General features: G+C 44.8%; 8 protein-coding genes across 8 annotated transcripts; 5 read left to right on the forward strand and 3 right to left on the reverse strand.

Annotated features, from left to right (window-relative positions):
- Nucleotides 1-4: 4 nt before the first annotated feature.
- L203_105649 (uncharacterized protein) lies at nucleotides 5-1268 on the reverse strand (the record flags this gene model as incomplete). Its single annotated transcript, XM_066215016.1, has 6 exons — nucleotides 5-74; nucleotides 122-642; nucleotides 692-792; nucleotides 843-914; nucleotides 962-1004; nucleotides 1266-1268. The coding sequence occupies 6 exons, from the start codon at nucleotides 1266-1268 to the stop codon at nucleotides 5-7; spliced, it is 810 nt and encodes a 269-aa protein (XP_066071113.1).
- Nucleotides 1269-1539: 271 nt separating this feature from the next.
- L203_105650 (uncharacterized protein) lies at nucleotides 1540-2192 on the forward strand (the record flags this gene model as incomplete). The annotated part of the gene is made up of 4 exons (XM_066215017.1): nucleotides 1540-1542; nucleotides 1813-1873; nucleotides 1922-2101; nucleotides 2149-2192. The coding sequence occupies 4 exons, from the start codon at nucleotides 1540-1542 to the stop codon at nucleotides 2190-2192; spliced, it is 288 nt and encodes a 95-aa protein (XP_066071114.1).
- A 255-nt stretch (nucleotides 2193-2447) lies between these two features.
- L203_105651 (uncharacterized protein) lies at nucleotides 2448-4142 on the forward strand (the record flags this gene model as incomplete). The annotated part of the gene is made up of 7 exons (XM_066215018.1): nucleotides 2448-2615; nucleotides 2663-2890; nucleotides 2944-3036; nucleotides 3086-3223; nucleotides 3275-3395; nucleotides 3444-3704; nucleotides 3748-4142. 7 exons carry the CDS (start codon nucleotides 2448-2450, stop codon nucleotides 4140-4142), a joined length of 1404 nt encoding a protein of 467 aa, XP_066071115.1.
- Nucleotides 4143-4339: 197 nt separating this feature from the next.
- L203_105652 (uncharacterized protein) lies at nucleotides 4340-4993 on the forward strand (the record flags this gene model as incomplete). Its single annotated transcript, XM_066215019.1, has 3 exons — nucleotides 4340-4480; nucleotides 4540-4647; nucleotides 4700-4993. The coding sequence occupies 3 exons, from the start codon at nucleotides 4340-4342 to the stop codon at nucleotides 4991-4993; spliced, it is 543 nt and encodes a 180-aa protein (XP_066071116.1).
- Nucleotides 4994-5634: 641 nt separating this feature from the next.
- Nucleotides 5635-7041, reverse strand: L203_105653 (uncharacterized protein; the record flags this gene model as incomplete). Its single annotated transcript, XM_066215020.1, has 2 exons — nucleotides 5635-6290; nucleotides 6342-7041. 2 exons carry the CDS (start codon nucleotides 7039-7041, stop codon nucleotides 5635-5637), a joined length of 1356 nt encoding a protein of 451 aa, XP_066071117.1.
- A 369-nt stretch (nucleotides 7042-7410) lies between these two features.
- On the forward strand, nucleotides 7411-11236 carry L203_105654 (uncharacterized protein; the record flags this gene model as incomplete). Its single annotated transcript, XM_066215021.1, has 12 exons — nucleotides 7411-7700; nucleotides 7750-7817; nucleotides 7866-7978; nucleotides 8029-8295; nucleotides 8344-9163; nucleotides 9216-9666; nucleotides 9717-10017; nucleotides 10061-10198; nucleotides 10245-10367; nucleotides 10423-10595; nucleotides 10646-10730; nucleotides 10784-11236. The coding sequence occupies 12 exons, from the start codon at nucleotides 7411-7413 to the stop codon at nucleotides 11234-11236; spliced, it is 3282 nt and encodes a 1093-aa protein (XP_066071118.1).
- A 673-nt stretch (nucleotides 11237-11909) lies between these two features.
- L203_105655 (uncharacterized protein) lies at nucleotides 11910-12499 on the forward strand (the record flags this gene model as incomplete). Its single annotated transcript, XM_066215022.1, has 4 exons — nucleotides 11910-11996; nucleotides 12057-12255; nucleotides 12300-12391; nucleotides 12440-12499. The coding sequence occupies 4 exons, from the start codon at nucleotides 11910-11912 to the stop codon at nucleotides 12497-12499; spliced, it is 438 nt and encodes a 145-aa protein (XP_066071119.1).
- A 460-nt stretch (nucleotides 12500-12959) lies between these two features.
- On the reverse strand, nucleotides 12960-13726 carry L203_105656 (uncharacterized protein; the record flags this gene model as incomplete). Its single annotated transcript, XM_066215023.1, has 5 exons — nucleotides 12960-13008; nucleotides 13051-13340; nucleotides 13388-13510; nucleotides 13558-13610; nucleotides 13654-13726. The coding sequence occupies 5 exons, from the start codon at nucleotides 13724-13726 to the stop codon at nucleotides 12960-12962; spliced, it is 588 nt and encodes a 195-aa protein (XP_066071120.1).
- Between the last annotated feature and the right edge of the window lie 7726 nt (nucleotides 13727-21452).

Below are 21452 nucleotides of genomic sequence, written 5' to 3' on the forward strand. Positions count from 1 at the left end.
TCTCCTAGAGAGAAAGATCAACCTTCTTAGCATCCTGACCAGCGGCTTTAGCCCTCTTCTTGAGTTTATGGATACTAAGCAGATATGAGCATAGCCAAGAAAGAATTGAAGATCTACATACGATTTGCTGCCTCGGATACCACCGCCCCAGTGCCTCCTAGCATCTTCGTATTTGTCGAGATAGTTAGCCTTAGCTGCAGAGACAAGAGTGGCGAGAGCTTGTTGGTCCTCGGACCTGACCTCAGTGACAGCAACAGTAGAAGCAGTTTTCTTGCCAGTGACCAGACCCAACCTGGCCTTGCCCTTGACGATAACGTAGGGAACGCCCATCTTCCGGCAAAGAGCAGGAAGAAAAACAACGAGCTCAATTGGGTCAACATCGTCGGCAATGACAACGAGCTGAGCCTTTTTGGCTTCAACGAGAGCTACAACGTGATTGAGACCATACTTCGCAAAGATAGGTTTCTTAGAATCAGTAGTGGTGGCCTTGTCGCCAGCCTTCTCGCGCTTCTCAGCCTCAGCAAGAAGACGAGCTTTCTTCTCCTGGGTAGACTCAGGTTTATATTTGTTGAGAAGCTGGAAAAGCTGAGTAGCAGTGTTTTTGTCAAGTGTGTTGGAGAACTGAGCAATGGCAGGAGGAACCTAAAGTCCAAGATTAGTCTCGTCAGCAAGATCAGCAAAGCAAACCAACCTTCAATCGCTGGTTGAGAATGACCTTCTGTCTTTGGAGACGAACATACTCGGGCCATTTAACAAATCGGGTCAAATCTCTCTTAGGAGGAAGGTCGCCACCTGAAACGACATTGGCATTGAATTCAAGTGATTAGACCATATTTGCTTACCAATACCGAAAGTTTTGGATTTCTTCTCAAAGAGAGGGTTCTGTACTTTCTTGGTAGTCTTCTTGGTACCGACTAAAACACGTGAGCAAAGGTCTTCCAGCTCCCAAGAGCAAGCTTACAGGGAGCGGGAGCGGGCTTCTTGCCTTTAGCAGTCTTGGGAGCCTAATGGGATCATTGAGTCGTCAGTGATTGACCTCTCGTTACACATTGAGGCATCACATCGGAGCTCTAGAGATTCGTCTTTTGCAAGAGAATCACCCAGATGGGTCAGACAATAAGAAGTCATCGCCATGCCTTGAAGACACGCTCATTCTTGAAGGGGCGGTTACCAACTCGTCGGCAAGGTCACCGACATCCCTTCCATATACGGCCTGCTGTCTAGTTCTCCCAGTGATGCCTGTCCATTGCGTGTTGAAAACGCACCATTTTGAAGTTGTTGAACTTTTTTCTTGTTGACGGATGAGGAATGAAAACAAGAAAGAGTAAAGTTAGGGAGGGAACATCCAGGCAAATGGGATCGGGACACTCGACCTTTTTGTCTCCTCCTTAAGACCGATGCCGACAAATACGGTTAAATTCTTGATCTTTAAGTGCCACCTGTTATATTTCCGACATAATTCCGTAATCGTGCTGCATTTTTGTTTGATTCTAGAGACAAGTCGCTTTTACACCTCAAGAAAAGGAGTACAGAGCAAAGATGGTAAGTCATCATCACTGCCGTTTTTGAGCCAGCCAAGACGAGAAAGACAAACAGGTGGAAAGGACAGAAAGCAGGCAAGAATTAGAGAAGAATTGGCAAGCACAGGACAGCCAGTGATGGGAAGAGTCAGCAGGAGAACAAGCACTGGCGGTGGGAAACGGGACGGATGGCTGAGAGTTTCATAATATGGCGTAAAATCCGACATATTCAACGTTAAAACAACGGCTACTGTTCGACTTACTATAGACAAAATCTGACACTTTTGGATAGCCCCAGCAAGTACGAGACATTAAAAAGTTCCTTGAGATTGCGCGAAGGAAGGACGCTACCCGTCAGTTGCTTCTCTAACACTGCAACTCATGACTTACCTCCTGCGCAGTCGCTCGAATCAAGAAAACTGCCATCAAGCCCACTCGTACCACCACTGTCTCCAAATCCAAGGCAGCCAAGGCTCCTACTCACGTCACCAAATTCAAAATCCGATGCTCCAAATACCTCTACACCCTTGTCCTCGATGACGCCGAAAAGGCTGACAAGCTTAAGCAATCTCTTCCCCCTGGTACGTCTGCATAAAGGCTGTCAATTTCATGCTAAGTTATCCTTTAGGATTGAAAGTTGAGGACCTTAGCGTCAAGGCTGCTAAAAAGTAGATGAGTGGAGCTTTTGGGCAGCTGGGGATGCATCTCTGTACACCGCACAATTATGACTGAACACGCTATTCTCGTCTCTGCTGCATGTTTTACTTGTTATGATGCTGTTATATCTTCGCTCGCGCGGAGATACAGTAAACTCCGTCATGATGAAACTACTTTTGTTGCTTTCTACTTTTCTTGTCAATACATTTCAAAGTCCGTCAGCACTAATAAAAAAAGAAGAGCGAAGAGACGGCAGCTACGGACGGCACAATGGCCGACCTCTTCTCCTCGACCCATTGGACATTCACCCAAGGCTTCATACTTGGACAAGCATCTTTCTTAATTATCCTTCTTCTCTTTATCAGATATATTGTATTCTCATCCAATGAAGCGAGCAACCGTGAGGACTGGAGAAAGAGGCGGGCAGAACGAGCTAGCGTGAGTTGTACAGAAGGTTAGGATTCAACAAGGCTAATAAAGAGAAGCGAGCACCAACAAATACATTTACCTCACCATCTCCTTTAATCCTCCTTCAAAAGACTTCCTATGATATGTCTACCCACGCTGCCGAGTCTTCTGACTGGCTCAACGTCTTGCTTGCTCAAGTTTTGCAAGGATATAGAAATGATTTGCTCTCTGAGGGCGGAGAAGATGGCGCAAGAGCCCGTGTGGAGAGATGGTTGAATCCTGGAGGAGAGAAATTGGGCTGGCTGGTAAGTATATGACCTTTGTGGTAATGATGATATCTATTAAAAGCCAGATGTAGGACCCTATTGAAGTTAATTCCATCTCACTGGGTGGTTCTTTTCCCCTTTTGTCGAATGCCAGGATAAGACCTTCAGATGGTCAAGGACATCTTGTAGGCTGTAATAGCCTCGCTAATTATGATAACTGACTTGTTGACTTAGAGAGCAGAGATTGATGTAGACTATATTGATTCTATGAGCATGTCCCTCTCAACAGCTATTCTCGTTAATTTCCCTCGACCTCGATTTGCCGTATTGCCTGTTTCATTGGGAGTAGAGCTTTTGTCTCTTGGAGGAACGGTATGCTGGTGATCTTGGATTTTCGTCTAATCATGAGCTAATTGGGCAAAGATGAGCGTGACATTACATGAGCCCGTTAACGACAGACAACATATACATGTTTGCTTATTGCCGGATTTCCATCTCAACCTCAAAACTACCAGTCTACTTGGAAGTCGTGCCAAACTTCAAGGTAGGTCTGATGTTTTATTATGTCATAACAAGGCTGAGAAAATTACAGATATCCCAAAGCTTGAGCAGCTCATCCTGTCTCGTCTGCGTATGCTGATTCAGGACCGCTTTGTCCATCCGAACCACATTTCACTTGCGCTTCCTCGAATCCTCACGCCTTCTCTATCACCTACGCCCATATTGGAGGATATCGGAGAGGGGGCGGTGGACGCTATGCGCGGAGCTGTGACAGAAGGAGTGAAACGCATGGTTGAGGACTTCATGGGAGAAACTAGTGCAGGGAGAGATTATAAAGAAGATACATTACCTGGTGGGTGATGTAGCAGCCGGCTTGTAATGTTGACGCTCACAAGAGCTATCTGCACATCAAGAGCCACCATCTGTCCAATCTCCGGAATTATCTTCATATCGGCCTAGTTATGTCTATTCGTACACCCACCCTGCCCCCTTAACGGAAGATAAAACACAACCACAGAGGCCGTCAATTCATCCAACACAGTCGTATTCTCAACAACAGTACCCTTCTAAAAATCCGCCTTTGACACTCTTTTCGTCATATCATCAACAACCCTCTCACCTTGCACAATTTGAAGGACAAGGAAGGGAATACGTTAAACAGTCTGCAGCCTCGAGTATAGCCCCCAGCCAAAGTCAAAGTCAGTTTAGGTTTAGAGGACAGTTTGCTAGTCCTGCAAACCCTACTGCCTCTTCATTAACTGACGGAAGAAGTACTGGGAGAGTAGGATAGCCTTGGGTTTATAACTTGTTGTAAAATTAGATACATTATGCACAACGTCGTCATTTGTTATTGCGGTCATCTCCGCCTATTTTATTTTCCATCTTACTTTTTTAATTATTCTACTATTAAATTCTCTATCATCTTTCGTCTATTATATTCCGCAACCTGATTGCTAGAGAACAACTATTGAGCTCAAAAGAAGAACAATGCTTGCTCAACCACTCATCTGCCGCGCCTTACATACTACTCATCGCATCTTTTCTCCTTCCCCTATTGAAATGTCTATGCGAAATGCGCTCAAGACGGCCATGAAATCAAAAGACAGACCTACAACAACCTGCCTTAAAGTAAGCGCAACACCACTCCAAGATTATTGGACTCATCTCACGCATTCACGTTACGTTAGGCTGTCCTTGCCGATGTCACAAATGCTTCTAAATCAGGACTCAACCTCAGTCAACCGCCGTCAGACAAGAGCGTAATTGGCGTACTACGGAAGTGTATATCCCAACGTGTGAGTTCAATTGAGTCCTTCTTTTATATGAGAGACTGATATGTAAATGCAGACACAAGCAGCTGAATTATACGCCCCTTCATCTCACTCTGCTCATCCGGAAAACCACTCCTCATTAGTGAATGAAATTACCCTTCTTCAATCATTTCTTCCCGCAGCTCCATCAAAAGAATCTATTCGAGCTTCCATCGAAAAGATCCTCGGCTCCTTACCGGAGGACGCAAGAGCATCCAAGAATACTGCTGGAAAGGTTCTGCAGATGTTATGGGAGGAGCTGGGTGAGGACAAAATCGCAGTGGATAAAAAAGCTGTTGGAAAGTGGGTACAAGAGGCCTTGAAATCATGATGAAGCAAAACATCCCAAAGCGTGCATGTTGATGCAAGATCAATCGGACTGCGAATGAAACTCAATGAGGGAATGTCTATGCAATAGTCATTAACGATCATACTCAAACTCCTCAATTCCACCTCTTTGGTTTTACAAGTTCACATTGACTTGGATCCCTACATCTACTCGCCATGCTCTCTGCCCTCTCTGGCTTTGTAGATATAATTACTTCACCATTTTGAGTTTCAAATGTCTTATCTACTCATCATGTTATCTTTTTTTTTTCATATAGGCAATGTTGAGCATCTCAGTAAAATTCTTGTGATCATATCCAGAGCCAGCCCCTTTTTTGTTCGCAAGACTATAGAAGACCTCGATTGACAAACAATGAAAAGCGTTTTGGCCTCAAAGGAGAACCCCCGCACAAGTTATCGTATTGGAGTTCAAATCGCTTGACCACACTCAAATCTATCTCCATTCTTTTCTCATGTAAACGTCTGTTACTCATTTTATCTCACTGGTTTTGTTCGTCTTTGATATGCGCTATACTCTCAACAGGCATTTTCATGCTGTGGATATCAGCGTTGCTTTTGTTGGTTACACCAGCGTCGAGACTGGTGATTACAGTGAAGGGGAGCAAAGCAAAGTGTAGGTCAGAACTAGCAAGGTCTCGATGGGCTGTATTGCTTGAAGTAGTGATCCTCCGGTCCTTTTGGTTCATCTTGTTGAGATGTTTTGTGGCCCTTTGTTGATGCATCATTTGGCTTTTGCCCTTTGAGAGAAGGAGTATACAGAGGTACATCTAACCCATGTCTCAGTGTAATTCCCTTTCTTTCTAGAGCCTTTTCGCCCTTAGCTACCCATTTAGACAGTAGCGTCTTGTCCTTCCACCAGTGCACATAAGTTTCGTGGGAAGGTAGCGATTCAAGGGTAGGATTGGATAAATTATCCAAGTCAAGGGTGAACGTAAGTCCACCTGCGCGGATCCAAAGAGGAACGTTGACAACATGGCGGAGTTCTTCGAGGATACCAATCACAGCAAGAAGAGTCTTGTCCATCTCCTGTCCTTCATTCGTATCTGATTGCTCGTGATCATGGTTTAAGCCAGCAATCGTGCAACTTGTGCGATTGGTTTGCGCGTCATATTGCGGTATGACAATTTGGCTCCAGGGCTGATAGATAGCTTTCAGCGGCGAATCATCTAGTAAAACTGTGGTTGATTCATCGAAATGCACTCTAAGGTCAGGCGGCCGTTTGGAATCTGAGAGATGTTGAATGACTTTGCGAAGATCCTTGGTCGTTTGTACCTTTCTCGCTGCAGCGGGCCGTTATCACGGATTGACATGACTTGATTCGATTTACTTACAATAGTCATAATTCGTCAAACCCATCTTGTCCCTTGCCCAAACGCCGTGTAGTCTACCTTCCCCTTGCTCCCTTCTTTTCTTTGCCTTTTTGTTCTCTTTTTCCCATATTCCGGTAATCCATTTGGGACCAAAGGTAACTTCTACCATTGCTCTTACGTTGTGTGGTTGGGCGGATGACCATACGAAAACTTCCCAAGGACGCTGATTCAACTTTTTCAAAGGCTGCAGATCCTCAGGCTCAGGAAGAAAAAGGTATTCCAGAAAGCAAGGAAGGTAAGGTCTAGGATGACATTTGTGGGCATCATAACTTCTATCCCTGTACACCAATGCCCCATTCAAGTCGAGGACCAAAAGCTTGGGAGTAATCTCATTGGCATTGATCAAACTCTTTCTGTTTATCAAAGATGATGGCTTTGCAATGTCAATGTAATGCTGGGGGGGCAACAGAACCGTTGGAAGCTTTGGCGTCCATGTCGAATGACGACAACAGGATCCATCAGATGGAGGAAGACCGAGAGATCTTGGCGAGTGGTGCCAGCGCCCGAGTGTGGGTGGTGGTGAGGAGGAAGATTCAGTGGGCCATGATGGTGTATATGCCCGTCGTTGTCGTATTGCGTAATGATCTTGAGGTTGGGGTGAGTGAAGTTTACCTCTGGGCAATGGATTGCCATAAAAACACTCCTCATTTCGAGAGATCATCCTTGAAAGAGCAACGCAGCTTCGAGCTCTTCTATACATAATGTCAATGCGAATTGTTTACCAAATGACGAGAAAAAGAAGTAACCTTGAGAGCAAGAACAAATCGAGATGTCCAAAAGGTAATTTTCTGTCGGGCAACTAAGATGTATCTTTCCTTTCATGCAACTCTTCCGCTTTGAATGGTTGAAAAAGAAGAGTTGACTAACTTTTGACTTGAAAAAGAATTTAAAAAAAAGGACATTGAAATAAAATGCTCCTGTAGTTTTCATAACAAAGTGGAGGCAATGAAAAACATAATGACATCATCATTTTCTGAAAGATTCAAAAACCAGAAATCGAATTAGACAAGAACAGAATATAACTCTTGTCATGACATCTAATCTCATTCTCAGACATATTCCTTATCTTCCCTTTCATAAGCAGCTTATCCGCACAATATGTAGACCACAAGAAGATGACTTGCTGCTAATGGCCAAGGGATTGGGACTACGGCGTATAGTTTGTGCTCTGCTCAAAACCTATGACCAGAAAGAAAACTTAGTGTTGGTCGTCGGAGCCACTCCAGCAGATGAAGCTGGCATTGGGGATGAGCTGGGAATTATGGGCGTTAGAGATCCAGGTTTTCGAGTTGTGGGATATGAAATGAGTGTAAAAGAAAGGTTCGTGATCTGTTTGAACAGAACGATTTTGGGTTGAATAAGAATGTAGAGAACAGATGTATAGACATGGGGGTCTATTTTCGGTTACGAGCAAGATTCTTGTTAATGACTTACTGAGTAAGTAGTAGTTCTGCAGTATAGATGTATTGTTGACATGAGGCACAGAGGGAACTCTTCCTGTAAAACTCATCACTGGTCTTGTCATATTGCATGCGGAGAGGATAGCTCATGGGAGCCAAGAGGAGTTTGCGGTTCGATTGTATAGGCGGGAGAATCAGGCAGGTTTCCGTATGGGTCCTTAGTCACAGCTGCTCATGGTGTCTTCAAGAGTGGCTTCTGCAAGGCATTCTCTGATGAACCAGAAGTTTTTGCCCATGGCATGTCCCCTCTTAAGGATATGCTCGTAAACCTCAACATGACAAACGTCCTTATATGGCCTCGTTTCAATGAAGCAGTTAAGGCGGATCTTGCAAGTCGCCGAGCAGATGTAGTTGAGATGTATCAACCAATGACAGATCTCATGAGACAGTGTCAAGACGCCATTACGGAATGTATGGAAGCTATGCTCGTTGAACTCAAGCGCGATCACTCATTGGTTGGTCTATTCCGATGAATCCTTCAAGGTTTGCTGACAGTTGACTAGAATCTGGATCTAGAAGATATCAACGTCCGAAACGCTCAGTTCAAAAACTTTGACACCATCGTTCGCATGCGTCTGAAACCTGTTTGGCACACGGTAGGTGCTAAAACAAGAATTCATGTTGCAGCATTAAATGAACTTCGAAACCTTCATACTTGGCTGCTAGAATACGATTCTGCCACTTTCGCATCGTATATTAACACTTTGCAACGGCAACACTTCAAGGCTGAAAAGATGTCGACGGGAGCCGCGAGGCATATGCATGATTGGTTCAATGCTAAAGCTGCTGCCCAGCTTGTCGAAGCTTCTCAGGCTAGAGTTTCTCGTAAAAAGATGGTCATGGATAATATGCCTGATCCTGAAGATGAGCTTCACGGAGGTGAGACAGAACACAATGCAGAGCAAGGCATGGATTTTGAGGAAGAAGACCACGATGCCGAAAAAATGCTGCACGGACAAGAAGTTGGGAAAGGGGAAGTAGTTCAGCGGGAGCTGGTGCGGCCCAGAGAAGAAGAGGAGATCATGGAAGTTTTTGCCACACAGACTCAAACAGTACCTCAAACTCGTCCAAGAGAAGATGATGAAGAATTTTCTTTTGAGGGCGAGGATACGGACGGAACTTTGCAAGAAGTCGAAGGACTCCCACCACCAGTTTTTAAGCCAGTAATGATAGGTTCTGACGACAAGTTGAGTGCAACTGTGCAAAAAAAGCTAAGAAAAGGACATGAGGCGGTATTAGAAGAGCAACCGAAATGGAGCCTATTAGCGAAGGTTTTAAAAGAGATTGAAGATACTATTGCCAACGTTTCAGAGTCTCATGCAGGTGAGAGAATATGTAATTCCAATGAAACACAAGTTAATTGTGGCATCTACAGAACTACCGGGGACCAATATCGTTCTTGTAATGACCTCTTCTGATCGAACATGTCTTCAACTTCGACAGTATCTCACCACTATGGCTCGCACTGACCCTCCATTCGGTCCGAACGGTGGTAGAAAGATGATGGAAACTCTTTTCCTTTCGAATTGGCAGCACGAAAAAAACGGCGAAAGACTAGCTGGAACGAGGATGCATAGCAAAGGTGAAGATGAGTTGCGAGTAGGAGGAGAAATTGAGAAGAAACGTGTTGAGGAGCATCGGAGGGCTGAGAGGGGCAGACTGTCGTCTTATAAGCGACGGAGGCAAAGAGGTGGAGGAGCTGTCACGGCTCCAAGACTGGCAGAGATAGAGAGAGAACACAAAGAAATAATGATAAAAGCTCAGTCGGCTTTTGCTGGCGATGAGGATGATGAAGATGTACAGGTACAATGGGCACTGGGACAGTCGTAAGCCTATGATATCTTGGGTGATTTGGTTTCTATCTAATGATTGGTAGCTCTTCGATACCTTCTGCAAGTAATCCTTCTTCTATTCTTGATCCTTCCTTGCCAGTTCCTCTCGCTACAGGCTTATTTGATGGTGATGACCTTGAGATTGATTCAGGGATTGTTGATGAATTGGGACTCTATGGATTTGCACAAGGCAGCTCTCAAGAGGGCTTTGGGCTAGTAGCACCTGAAGATACCGTCATCATTAGGCCATATGGAGGGGAAGATGATGACATTTTATTGCAAGAATTACGGCCGAGGTTCATAGTTATGTACGAACCAAATTTGGCATTCATTAGGCGGTTAGAGGTGAGACACCAAAGGGAATACAAGTTGCTGACGTAGTGAATAGGTGTACAAGAATTGTAATAGGGGGTTGTCATTGCGAGTGTATCAGATGGTATATACCAACTCTTTTGAAGAGGACAGATTTTTATCGACGATTCAACGAGAGGCCGAAGCATTCAAGAAGCTTATTGATGATAGACAGGCGAGCAGGTTACTTAAGAACAATGGCAATACTCATTGCTGTGTAGTCAATGGTAATTCCCATATACAACAACAACCCACGAGCGCCAATGCGCGATGCAGCGACAAGGTCTAGGACGACTTACTCTTCGCGAAATGCTGGAGGAGGAGAAGATGCTCAAGAAGCAAGGGTAAGTTGTCCACTTGAAGCGGACAATCACAGTCTGTGTTTACGCGAAATTCAAGATCATCGTCGATATTAGAGAAATGGGTGCTCTCCTTCCTTCTTTGATCGATGCGGCAGGCATCAAAGTAGTGCCTTCAACTCTTACAGTTGGAGATTATATCATTACGCCCAAGATGTGCGTTGAGAGGAAAAGCTTGACAGATCTCGAGGGAAGTTTCAACAACGGGCGTTTGCAAGTTGACATTTATAAATTGAAATACTGTTCAAGCTGACTGACACTAGGCACACTCAATGTGAACAAATGACTGCTCATTACGAAATTTGCATCCTGCTTATTGAATTTGACGAGGATCGTTTTGGTCTGAGAGTAATTCATTTCTAAACCCTTTGGCGAGCCTACTTGCTGACGCCGAGTCAAAGACAAAAGAAGACGCCCGGCGTGAATCTTCTGGCCGCCAAGTTGACCCCGATGAAACATGGCGGGATACCTTTCACCTCCAATCTAAACTCGTCCTACTGACTCTCCACTTTCCGCGCCTTCGTATCATCTGGTCATCCTCTCCTCACGAATCCGTGAAAATACTGTCTGATCTTAAACTCAACCACGACGAACCCGATGAGATCACTGCTACACTCAAGGGTTCCACGGAAGGTGAGTTTGGTACGAGCGGTATTGAGAACGCAACTGCTGTAGAGATGTTGAGGTGCATACCTGGCGTGAATGGAAGGAATCTGAAATTCGTGATGAGCAAGGTAGAATCTATCGGGGAGATGGTGCAGATGAGTCGCAGAGAGCTGAAAGGAATTCTGGGAGAGGACGGTGGGGAAAAAGCCTGGGAGTTTCTGCATCATGATTCGAGGTACTCTCGGTGATGTAAGAGTTAAACGGGCTCACAATTGGGCTGTCTTAAGAGTATCCTCTTGACTGTCGGCTTTTCAACTGTTGATCGTACGGCTTGCAAGCTCATATGCAGCCCTGCGAAAAATGCAAAATGTATTTATTCCTTACTCACTTTTATTTCTGGCTGTATCCCTCATACAGTCCGACATTTTTTTCTTTGGTCATGACTACCTTTCACTTTAGGATCGCTCCTGCTGTCTGGGCCATCGAAACACCGCCAGAAACACTTCCGTCCTAGTCTGCCCTCTCTTACATGACTCTTTTCTCACACATAGCATCCCAAAAGCCCAATCATGGGGTCATGAAAACATCCAACCCTCTCAAATTTCTTCAGTGCCTCTCTTGGGTCTCTCTCAAGGCATTCCTAGAGACCCGCCTTATCCTTCACTTTTATCAGGTTTAGCCAAAACGCTTCAGACCTGGCTGCTGCCCATTACCGTCCTATCCTGGGTAAAGATGCTCTTGGCAAAGTTTTGGCTAAACAAATAAAAATCCATTACAGACTTACAGAGGAGTGTGTCAATGGTGAGGTCGTAGATATCACTGTCGGATACAATATGGCATTCTTGTCCCCCCTACATGACGGTCTGTACACCGGGCCAGTCTATAGTACTAATCCCATTGTCCGCATATTTTAACCATATCATGTCTCTGTCGCTCCTGGATGTGGAGGCAGAGTATATTCCTTGCGAACCTGGGAATGAGTTTAAGGCATCATTTGTCATGGTTAAGGTGTATCTTGTGGGGTACAGGCAGTGAGGTGCTCAGCGGAGATCTCAGATAATTGTGTAGGTCGCTCTATCCAATTCCGTCGGTGCAGTCTATACGCCTGATGAGATCAAGGAGTGGTTTGACCTGGTGAAGGACTATAGACTCACATTGGTGTTGGATGAGACTTACAGTGGTTTTGTGGAGAGCAGGAGGGTACTGCACAAGCTATTTGAAGAGGATGGCTATCGAAGGATTCTTGTTTCACTGAAAAGTTTTAGCAGTGAGTAGAACACCTGCTTGGCTGGCGAATACTGGCGGGTGTAGAGGGATATAGAATACCTGGCCATCGGTTAAGTTTCATCATTGCTAATCCAAGGCCGCTCGCATATACAGCGATAGTATGCGATTGCATGCAGGTAAGCCGTCAGACACTCGGATCCATCAGTTGAGCCAAATGTGTACAGATCTGCACTCCTCGTCCCCCGACTCGCTCTGGCACCTTTATTACCGCTTCTTCATCCTGATATCCTCAACACTTACTCTGAACTTTTCTGCCATCGCCGTCTCTTTGAACAGACAGTGAATTCTATCTTCAAATGGTCTATCTTATCTTCTGGTGGTTTTTTTTTGCGTATGTGCAGTTTTCAGAAGAGTTTGTGCATGCTGGCAGAGCGTTGGAGCGAGAGCAACAGGAAAGCGAAGATGTTGCTAGGTTGCTTGTGACTAGATTTGGTGTTGTTATTCTTCTGGGTAGATTTTTCATGCCCTCATTGGGCGATAAAGAGCGTTGGCAGCGCATTACAGGTACCGACAAGATTAGAATGGATTGATGATTGAGATTTGTCGTAACAAATGTGTCAGCCAGTGTTGTAATTGAACTGGGATCAAGATTAGAGCAGGTGAACAAATTCATGGGCATCGTGGACGAGTAGAGAAAGCAATGGGCTGTTAGTGACAGATGCATATAAGATTGATCAGTGAAATTTATGCTGCATTGTTATTCCGCTCATCGGTCTCCTTTTCGAGCATCCGCCTAACAGCAATCAGCAATCTGACAAGTAAACAATAAACCAACCTTCTAGCCTCTAAAATCATCCTTTCTTTCCTCTCTTTCAGCCCTAATTCTCTCTTTTCTTTGGATTCCTCCCATTTCCGAGCATCTGCCTTCTTCCTTGCAGGGGTTTCGCCCTCTGCCTTTTCCTTGCCCTTGGACGAAGGCAGGCGGGAAGAGAGGTTGTACCGATCAACTAAACTTTGATGCTTGGAAGGTAGAGGTTTCAAGCTACTCAAAAGGTTGGCCGTTAGCCGGGGAGGCGCAGGAGCGTTGGGAATGAGAGAGGCAGGAATATTGAATGCAGGTGGAGGCTTTGATCTCATTAGCTTATGCCAAGAATTCAAGAGGCAGCAAATACGGGTGGTAGCTCTCCTCGTTCAAGAATCACTTCTGAAGTTGCTTGTGCACTCCTGGTACGGGAAAGATGGTAGATGATATTGGGTACTGGGACATGAGGAAATGCCGAATGGACCGTCTCGACCTGACATTATGGTTGATGGGCTTCGTTTGACCAGACTATCAGCTCACCATTCCTGAGTTCACGCCTCTTATGCCACCATCAGTAGCTCTACCACCACCTTCTACTGGGATTAGCTGGAAAACATAGCGCGGCGTATTGCTCACTCGACCCAATAATCCACCTGGCTAGGAAGTAGACTGCGGCAATAACAATGAGCGCTGCTATTATATCCTCCATCCTGTAGTCTTGCAGAAGATTGAGAATAAAAGTGTGTAAGATGAATCCAGCCAAGAATTATTAAAATACAATTCTAAAATGAAGATTCAAAGATGAACAGCCAAGGAGGATGATTCATCGGGGACGGGATCAAATTGAAATACCTTTGTTTCGGCAGAGTTGTCCTGATCCGCTCTACATTGCGCCGACACTTAACTGCTTTTTTCTCATTTTGATGGAGATATTCTCTTCGTTCTTGTTCCGTCACTCGTTGTTCACGACATTTTATGCTATAAGGCCATGTATGTCTCATATTCGCAAACCTGTCCGCAATCCACTACCGATTATGCATGCTCTTGGTCGCTACAACCATGCATCTTTGGTCAGATATCGCATGAACCATCTGTCAGGATTTGGGTGGGTGTACTAGAATTTCTTGGGACGATATTACTGATACTACTAAGTTAATAGTTGGACAGCTAATTAATATTCATTCCCTAGAGAATCTATAGAATGAATCTGCTCTTTATATATCTTTGTCCTCCAACCACCCAATATCCGTTAGTCACCAACTTCAACCTAATACACAAGTTGAGTGGTCTGACATTCCCCTCCTCCAAAGTAGACTTGTAAATCGGGAGATTTGTTGGGAGATAAGATAAGATATGAGGTGTCTGGGATGGATAATTATGTAAGAAGGACCAGGAGCAATATCTGTCTTTTTTTTTCTTTCCTTTTCTTTCTTTCTTTCTAATGGCTTTCTAGTACTTTTCTCGAAGCCCTCAATGGTCTTTCATACCTTGAGGTAAGTCCTGCCTCTTCTGTTTCTTCTGACGGCATCTTCACAATTGGTTCTAAGAGCTAGCCTTTCCATCCTCTCGGGATTCTGGGTCGTCTGGACTGAACTGATTTGCTCATATGGTATTCTTTCAAAAGATTGCTCCAGCTGCTGTCCGCTTCAGCCTGATCCAGAGGAATCCAAGAGTTATCAGTGGGTGGTTTGCCGAGCCACTTCACTAGGTATTCTCTAGTGTCATCCATGCCAGGTCTGTCATCTAGGACTGCTTCTATCTCGGGTAACCGGGTACCTCTTGTCTATTGAGATCTCTTCATTCTGGGAAATTGCGCTTGCAGGAGGTACGGCATCTTGGGAGTTTACGTTCGCGGCAGGTGTGGTTGCTATAGCATCTTCCCCCTCTCTTGGAATCTTCGGAGGGCTGAAACCGATACAACCAGGTGTATTCTCATGTTTCGGGGAGAGCTATGCGGAAGGCATTATCATTTATCTTTTTGTTTATTACAAAAGGACCTATCCATCTTCTCTCCAGTTTTTTTGATGGGTGTACCGTCCGGAGATGTTGTCACGGCCCTTCACAATTCTCTTTATGTAGGCTGGTAAGACTCACAAACTCGGTTTCTTGGGTTCTAGGTAAATCTGAGGTTTGGGACTAGGTCTAGATGTAGTCTGGGGATGCAGTATTCTTTAAATATAATAGGCCTAGAGTGTAAACTCCTGGACATACATTAATAGAATTATGAAAGAAGAGAAAGAAGTAAGATACAAATTATATTAACTACACACACCAACCTCCACTGTCGGACTTCCCTCTATCTCCGCAAGGGTTACAGTAGGACTGTAACAGATGTTTGGTGCTCAATAGCACTTTATTGCCTACTTTGAACGGTACTGGCGATCTTTTCCGATCGTAATGCTTGCGCCAGCTCTCTTGATGCTGACTCAGTTGTTCTTCTAGGTATACATGCAGCTCTTTTATCTCTCGAGCGCGGTCAATGGCTGCTAGAGATTCGCGGCGTAGTTGTTGTGCTTCCAGGTCAAACAAGGACAAGCAAGGCTCATAATCAGTCAACGCTCTCAAGGGGGAAATACCAGTGGACGCACCCGCATGGCAGTTATAACAGAGCTCTGCGTGGGCCAACAGTGGCGCCCAATTTGACTGTCCTGTGTTCACGTAGAGCCTCAAATATTGCTCTAGCCACTGGTTAACGATCTCCGTTTGGCCATCCGTTTGAGGATGATACGCCGTTGACATCCGGTGATCGATTCCTATGATTTGAGCCATCATCTGCCAGAAGCTCGCATCGAATTCTTTTCCACGATCGGTGTTCAACGTTTCTGGGAGTCCGTAACGACAATACACAAACTCGAAAAAGAGATTCGTTAAGTCTGTTGAAGTGATACGGAAAGTTGTTGGAACGAACACGGCCATTTTGGTAAAACTGTCGACTAGGACGAGTATGGAGTCAGATTCGTTCGAAGGCGGGAGTCTTGTAATGAAGTCAGCAGTAACATGTTGCCATGGTCGTTCCGGAACTGGGAGAGGTTTAAGGAATCCCAACAGTTTCCTTCTAGGAATCTTGGTTCTTTGGCACTCCGAGCACGAATCCACGTAATGATGCGTCTGTTTTTCATATTCGGCCACCAATAGTGGCGCTGGAGCTTTGCAAGGGTTCTTCTTCTGCCAGGATGGCCCGAAGTTATTGAATCATGGCAATCCTGCACAATTCGAATCCTAGGATCTGGGGATAATGTTACGACCCTGCACGAGTAACAGGGAATATAGCCAATAACAAATCATAATCTTCTGATTATGGTTTCATGACCTTTTGGTTTAGTTTATGATTCTGAATATTGGTCGGGTCGTAACACCATCCAGTTGATGATCTCTCACTCCACATCACTCTGTGCTGTCTGGGTTTGGTTTCACAGTTTTGGGAGTGTCGCTGCCTTCTTCTTGAGCTGCGAGGACGCTTCAGACAGTTGCAATAGTATCCAGGCCAAGAGAAATTGGATGTTCCAACCTCGAGGTTCCATAAATGCCCCAGCTGTTGCAAATCTTGCTGTTGCGACACAGATCATGGTATTCCGCAATACAAACCTTGCGGCCTTCCTTGGCAAGCTCCTCGACATTTTGTGCTTAGCCTTTGGGTACGAATATCTTCTGCAAGTATCTCAGCATCGACTTTGCCTCGGACAGTGAACGAGCTGACTCCAAATTTGACCCATATCTTGTCCCCGGCCGCGGTGAGATTCCTTTCCATGCACAACATCGCTTTTTCTAATTCCTGTTGTCGAGAAAGGGCCTGCCAAGTTTTTGGAAGCAGCAGCGTTGCAATCATTTCGTTCCAAGCGATAAACCCATAGACTGTTGACAGGCGTGAATCTATCCTTGGGCAATTTCACATATGACTAAAGACCATTGGATAACTCGCAAAGCGTTGACGTGTTTTCTTGAGCATTCAAGCCAACAAGTATGCGTTTGGGAGAAGAAACTGTAATGGTAAGTAATGAGATAAATGTGTGAAACTAAAAGAAAACATTTCGAATACAAAATGGAAATGATCGCGGCTCCTTATCAGCCCTTCTTCGTGATTGGTAAATAAAACTCATGTAAGGGCAAGCACTTCACTTGCCACTCTTAGAAACCCCGCGGGATTATGGGCATTGAGGATGATATGTCAAGGATTTGACTCGGTTACAGCACTTAGTACATGGAAAGGTAAAGTATAAACATGAATGTTTATGGAACTATACTACGTGGCATCCGGTTAGGCGTGCCAGTTACTCCGCAAGCCTATTTGCTTCTGACATGATAGATAAACGTTGAATGATTAGATATGATTTCTTTAGATACTTCATTTCGATGCATGACCAGTGCTAGTTTTGCGGTATTCGACCTTAAGCCTTTCTACCAGAACCTTAAGTAATAAAACTCGTAATTACAGTGAGGCACTCAAGCCTACATTCAAGGTAAAAATAACATGTTTGTTTGGGATAACTTGTAAGTGCAAGCCCTCCACATCGCCACACTCTGGAACCCCGAGGGATTAAGAGAGGGAACATGGATGGATAAGGTTGAATGATAGATAGATTTCTTATTCATTACTCTTTTCTATGCAAGACAAGTGCTAGATTTGCTGTACCAAAAATAATTAATATTTACGAAAACCTTAAAGTAATTACCATTGTAATTACAGTGAGGCATTCAAGCCTACACTTTTTTCAAATCTAGTGAATACATTTATTGTTACATCTATTCAACGTTCCGGCAACTTCGTGTCCAACGACTCGAGGAAATCAATCGGACGACGGAAGCTCCGAGTCTATGTCTGACATCTCGGAAACGATGACGAAAAAAGACGATCTATTGTACGAAACGCTCGCTATCTTAAAGAAGATGGTAGAGCAGAATAACATGCCAAAAAACCCTTTAGGACTGAAGGAACTAGAGCGCCCACGTTTCAGAGGGCCAGCAAGGGAAACGGGGCCGGTTCTTGATCATATTAAAAGGTTAACAAAGGTATATGATTCATTGTCATGGCTGACATTGACGGGCGATGAAATCGTCGACGAACAACATCGACAATTCATGATAAAAACGGCAAACGAGTCAATTGAATGCCCTGAACTTGTCTCCTGGGTTGAGGAAGTAGGGAAGAAAATGGTGGATAACCCGGACAAAACTTGGGAAGTTTGGGTCGAGAGTTTTAAAAGAAAAGCCCTCTCTCCTAGATGGGAGCTGGATGAGTGGTTAAAATGGAGAAGGTTGAGGATGGAGAAGCCTTCCGATTGGGGGTGGTTTTGTTCCATGTCGGCAACCTTAGGTCAAAATCTAAAGGGCACAGAGTTTGAGCCTGATGAGAGAGAGGTTTTTCGCCATTACTTAAGTGGCCTGCCTGACAGCTTTTGCCTGAAGATAAAGAGGAGTTCAAACTTTCCGGCAAATATAGAAGAACTCATTACCTGGGTCGAAGATCAGGTAGATGTTTTCAAACAAGAGAAAAAAACAGAGGCCCAGGCAGGGAGGGTTTTCAAAATACCTAGGGCTGAAGCTCTTCGTGGCTCAAATCAGAGGAACGAGTTCAGCTCAAACACTCTTACAAAGAAACCTGTTGCTTTTTACCACCAGGTGCAAAACCCTCTTCCACCTTTTCGACATCCGGAGGGGAAACGCATTCGCGAGATTTTCCGCAAGGAAAACAGGTGTAATGAATGCAGGCAGGTTGGCCACAACTATAACTCTTGTCCCGGTCGAAAGGAACGGATGCAAGTTTTTCAGTTGGGATTGGAGGAAGTCTCTCTCGGCTCCGCCAGCAGCTCCTTTTCGTACGCCGAGGAGAATAGGGCTGCAAGGTGCACCACTTTCTGTCGGCCCTTGGCCATTACGGCTACTGCCGAAACTAATGGACCGTCCTCAGCGAGCTCGCCCCGTCTTCGCCTCCTGCTTGATACAGGCGCGACGACGTCCTTTTTCGACCCGTCGGTAGTGAAGCGTTTGGGCTGGAAGGTGGATGAGAAAAGGAAATCGTGCGTGGTGAGGCTGGCCGCTGGAAATCAAGGTCCGTCCTTGAACAAAACTACCATGGGTTCCGTGGTCGTAGGAAAACGGATGTATTGGGTTTCCGGCATGGTCATGGATTTAAATGGAACTTATGATGGGATCCTCGGTCTAAATTTCTTCAAACAGTACAATTTATTGTATGGCTGTCCAGCTTTCCGAAGATTTCTGAGAGATGGAAGCGCGGATTTGACCAATAAGAAAGAAACTAAGAACACTCACAACGATAAGTGGAAGGAGAAAGAGAAGAATACAGCTTCACAGGACAAAATTCCTCTTTCAAACATAGAACACTGTGCTGATCTGAGTGAACAGTTAAAAGATAGTTTTAAAGACGTGTTTTGCGATACATTAGGAGATGTGGAAGATTTTCCTGAAGTCACAAGGAAGAAAACAGGAGTACGGTTTGAAATAAACTTAAAACCGGGTGCCTTACCCAGAAAATCGGCGTCGTTTCGTATACCACAAACTCTTTTGCCTACGTTTCGAGAAATGATTACTGAACACATTAACGCAGGCCGTCTCAGGTATTCTAGCTCTCCTTGGGCTTCTCCTGTATTTCTTGTTGGCAAAGGAAATGGAAAGTATAGGATGGTATGCGACTATCGTGCACTTAACAGTGAAACGGTTCCGGACGTCTATCCGATGGGAAATGTCCAAGATATACTGCAACGAGCTGCTTCCTCAGGATCATTATTCGCTAAGCTGGACTGTAAAGATGCCTTTTTCCAGACGCTGATGAGAGAACAGGACATACCCAAAACAGCAATCACTACTCCTCTCGGTTTACTTGAGTGGGTTGTGATGCCTCAAGGTATTCGCAATGCTCCTGCTGCCCAGCAAAGAAGAATAAATGAAGCCTTACAGGGTCTAACAGGAGCGTGCTGTGAAGCATACGTAGATGATATCATTATCTGGGGTAAGGATAGAAAAGATCTTTATAACAATACTGTAAGAGTTTTACAAGCTTTGCGTCGAAACGGATTACGCTGCTCTAGAGAAAAATCAAAGTTTTTCCTTACGGAAGTGGCTTTTCTGGGACACATTCTGAAACCAGGTCAGATACTACCTGACCCTTCCAAAATTGCTCGCATCGAACAGTTCCCACAGCCAGATACGTCGAAGAAATTACATTCTTTCCTTGGGCTATTGAACTATCTTAGAGATTTCATACCAAATCTCGCTAAACACACTTCGATCTTACATGCCGCTCTTCCACCAAATACTTCTGCTTTCAAAGCATACAATAAACAAATGAAAGAAAACAGAGGCAAATTACCAGAAGATTGGTCTGGCTGGAGATGGAATTTTGGTCGTAAAGAACAAATGGCGTTTGATGAACTACGTAGGGTCGTGAGTTCTGTTCCATGTCTTGCTGCGATCGATTATGAGGCAGTCAAGGCAGGTAAAACAAAGGTTTTTCTATTCACGGATGCTTCCAATACTGGGATTGGGGCATGGATCGGTATGGGTAAGGACAAAGATACGGCTCAGCCAGTGGCCTATGAGTCTCGTTCGCTGAGCAGTGCACAACGAAACTACCCAGTTCATGATCGAGAGCTACTTGCGGTGGTTCACGCATTAGATCATTGGCGTCCCTTGTTGTATGGTATTCCCGTCTTCGTTTACACCGATCATTATACGTTGAAATGGTTTTTAGGCCAAAAGTCATTGTCTCCTCGTCAAGCTCGATGGCTTGATACCTTGACAGACTTTGATTTACATATCGAATATATTACCGGCCAAACCAATACTCTGGCCGACTACTTATCTCGACAAATTGATACCTCGAATGAACAACAGATTATCGATCCTTCACTAAATCAGGTGATGACGTACAGTGTCACCCTAGCCACAGAGATATTGCAGAAGATAACTGCAGGATATAGTGATGATCCTGTCTTCCGTGAATGGATTAAGGACACTTCAACAGCTCCTGGGGTATCTACCGTTGTCCACGATGGATGTACGCTCCTCTTGTTTGAAGACCGATTGTGTGTACCCAAAGTGGATGATATCAGAATAGATCTCATGCGCCAAGCCCATGAGTCAACCGCCTCTCACCTAGGACTAGAAAGAACAGACGAACTAGTGCGAGAGAGTTATTATTGGAAGGACATGCTGAGGGATATACGTGAGTTTGTCAAAACATGTCAGTCATGTCAATGGGCGAATGCCCCAACAAAGAAACCGGTGGGTCCATTGCACCCCCTGTCAGTTCCTCGAGACAAATTTGATGATATCGCAATGGACTTCGTAGGACCATTACCGATTTGTAATGGGTTTGATTACCTTTTAACCATTACCGATCGTTTAACAGGATATATAGCACTGATTCCATGTAGAACTAAGATTGACTCGGAAGAGTTAGCGAAAATTACTTGGGAACA

The sequence above is a fragment of the Cryptococcus depauperatus genome, chromosome 7 (genome assembly GCF_001720195.1).
Source record: "Cryptococcus depauperatus CBS 7841 chromosome 7, complete sequence".
NCBI lineage: Eukaryota > Fungi > Basidiomycota > Tremellomycetes > Tremellales > Cryptococcaceae > Cryptococcus > Cryptococcus depauperatus.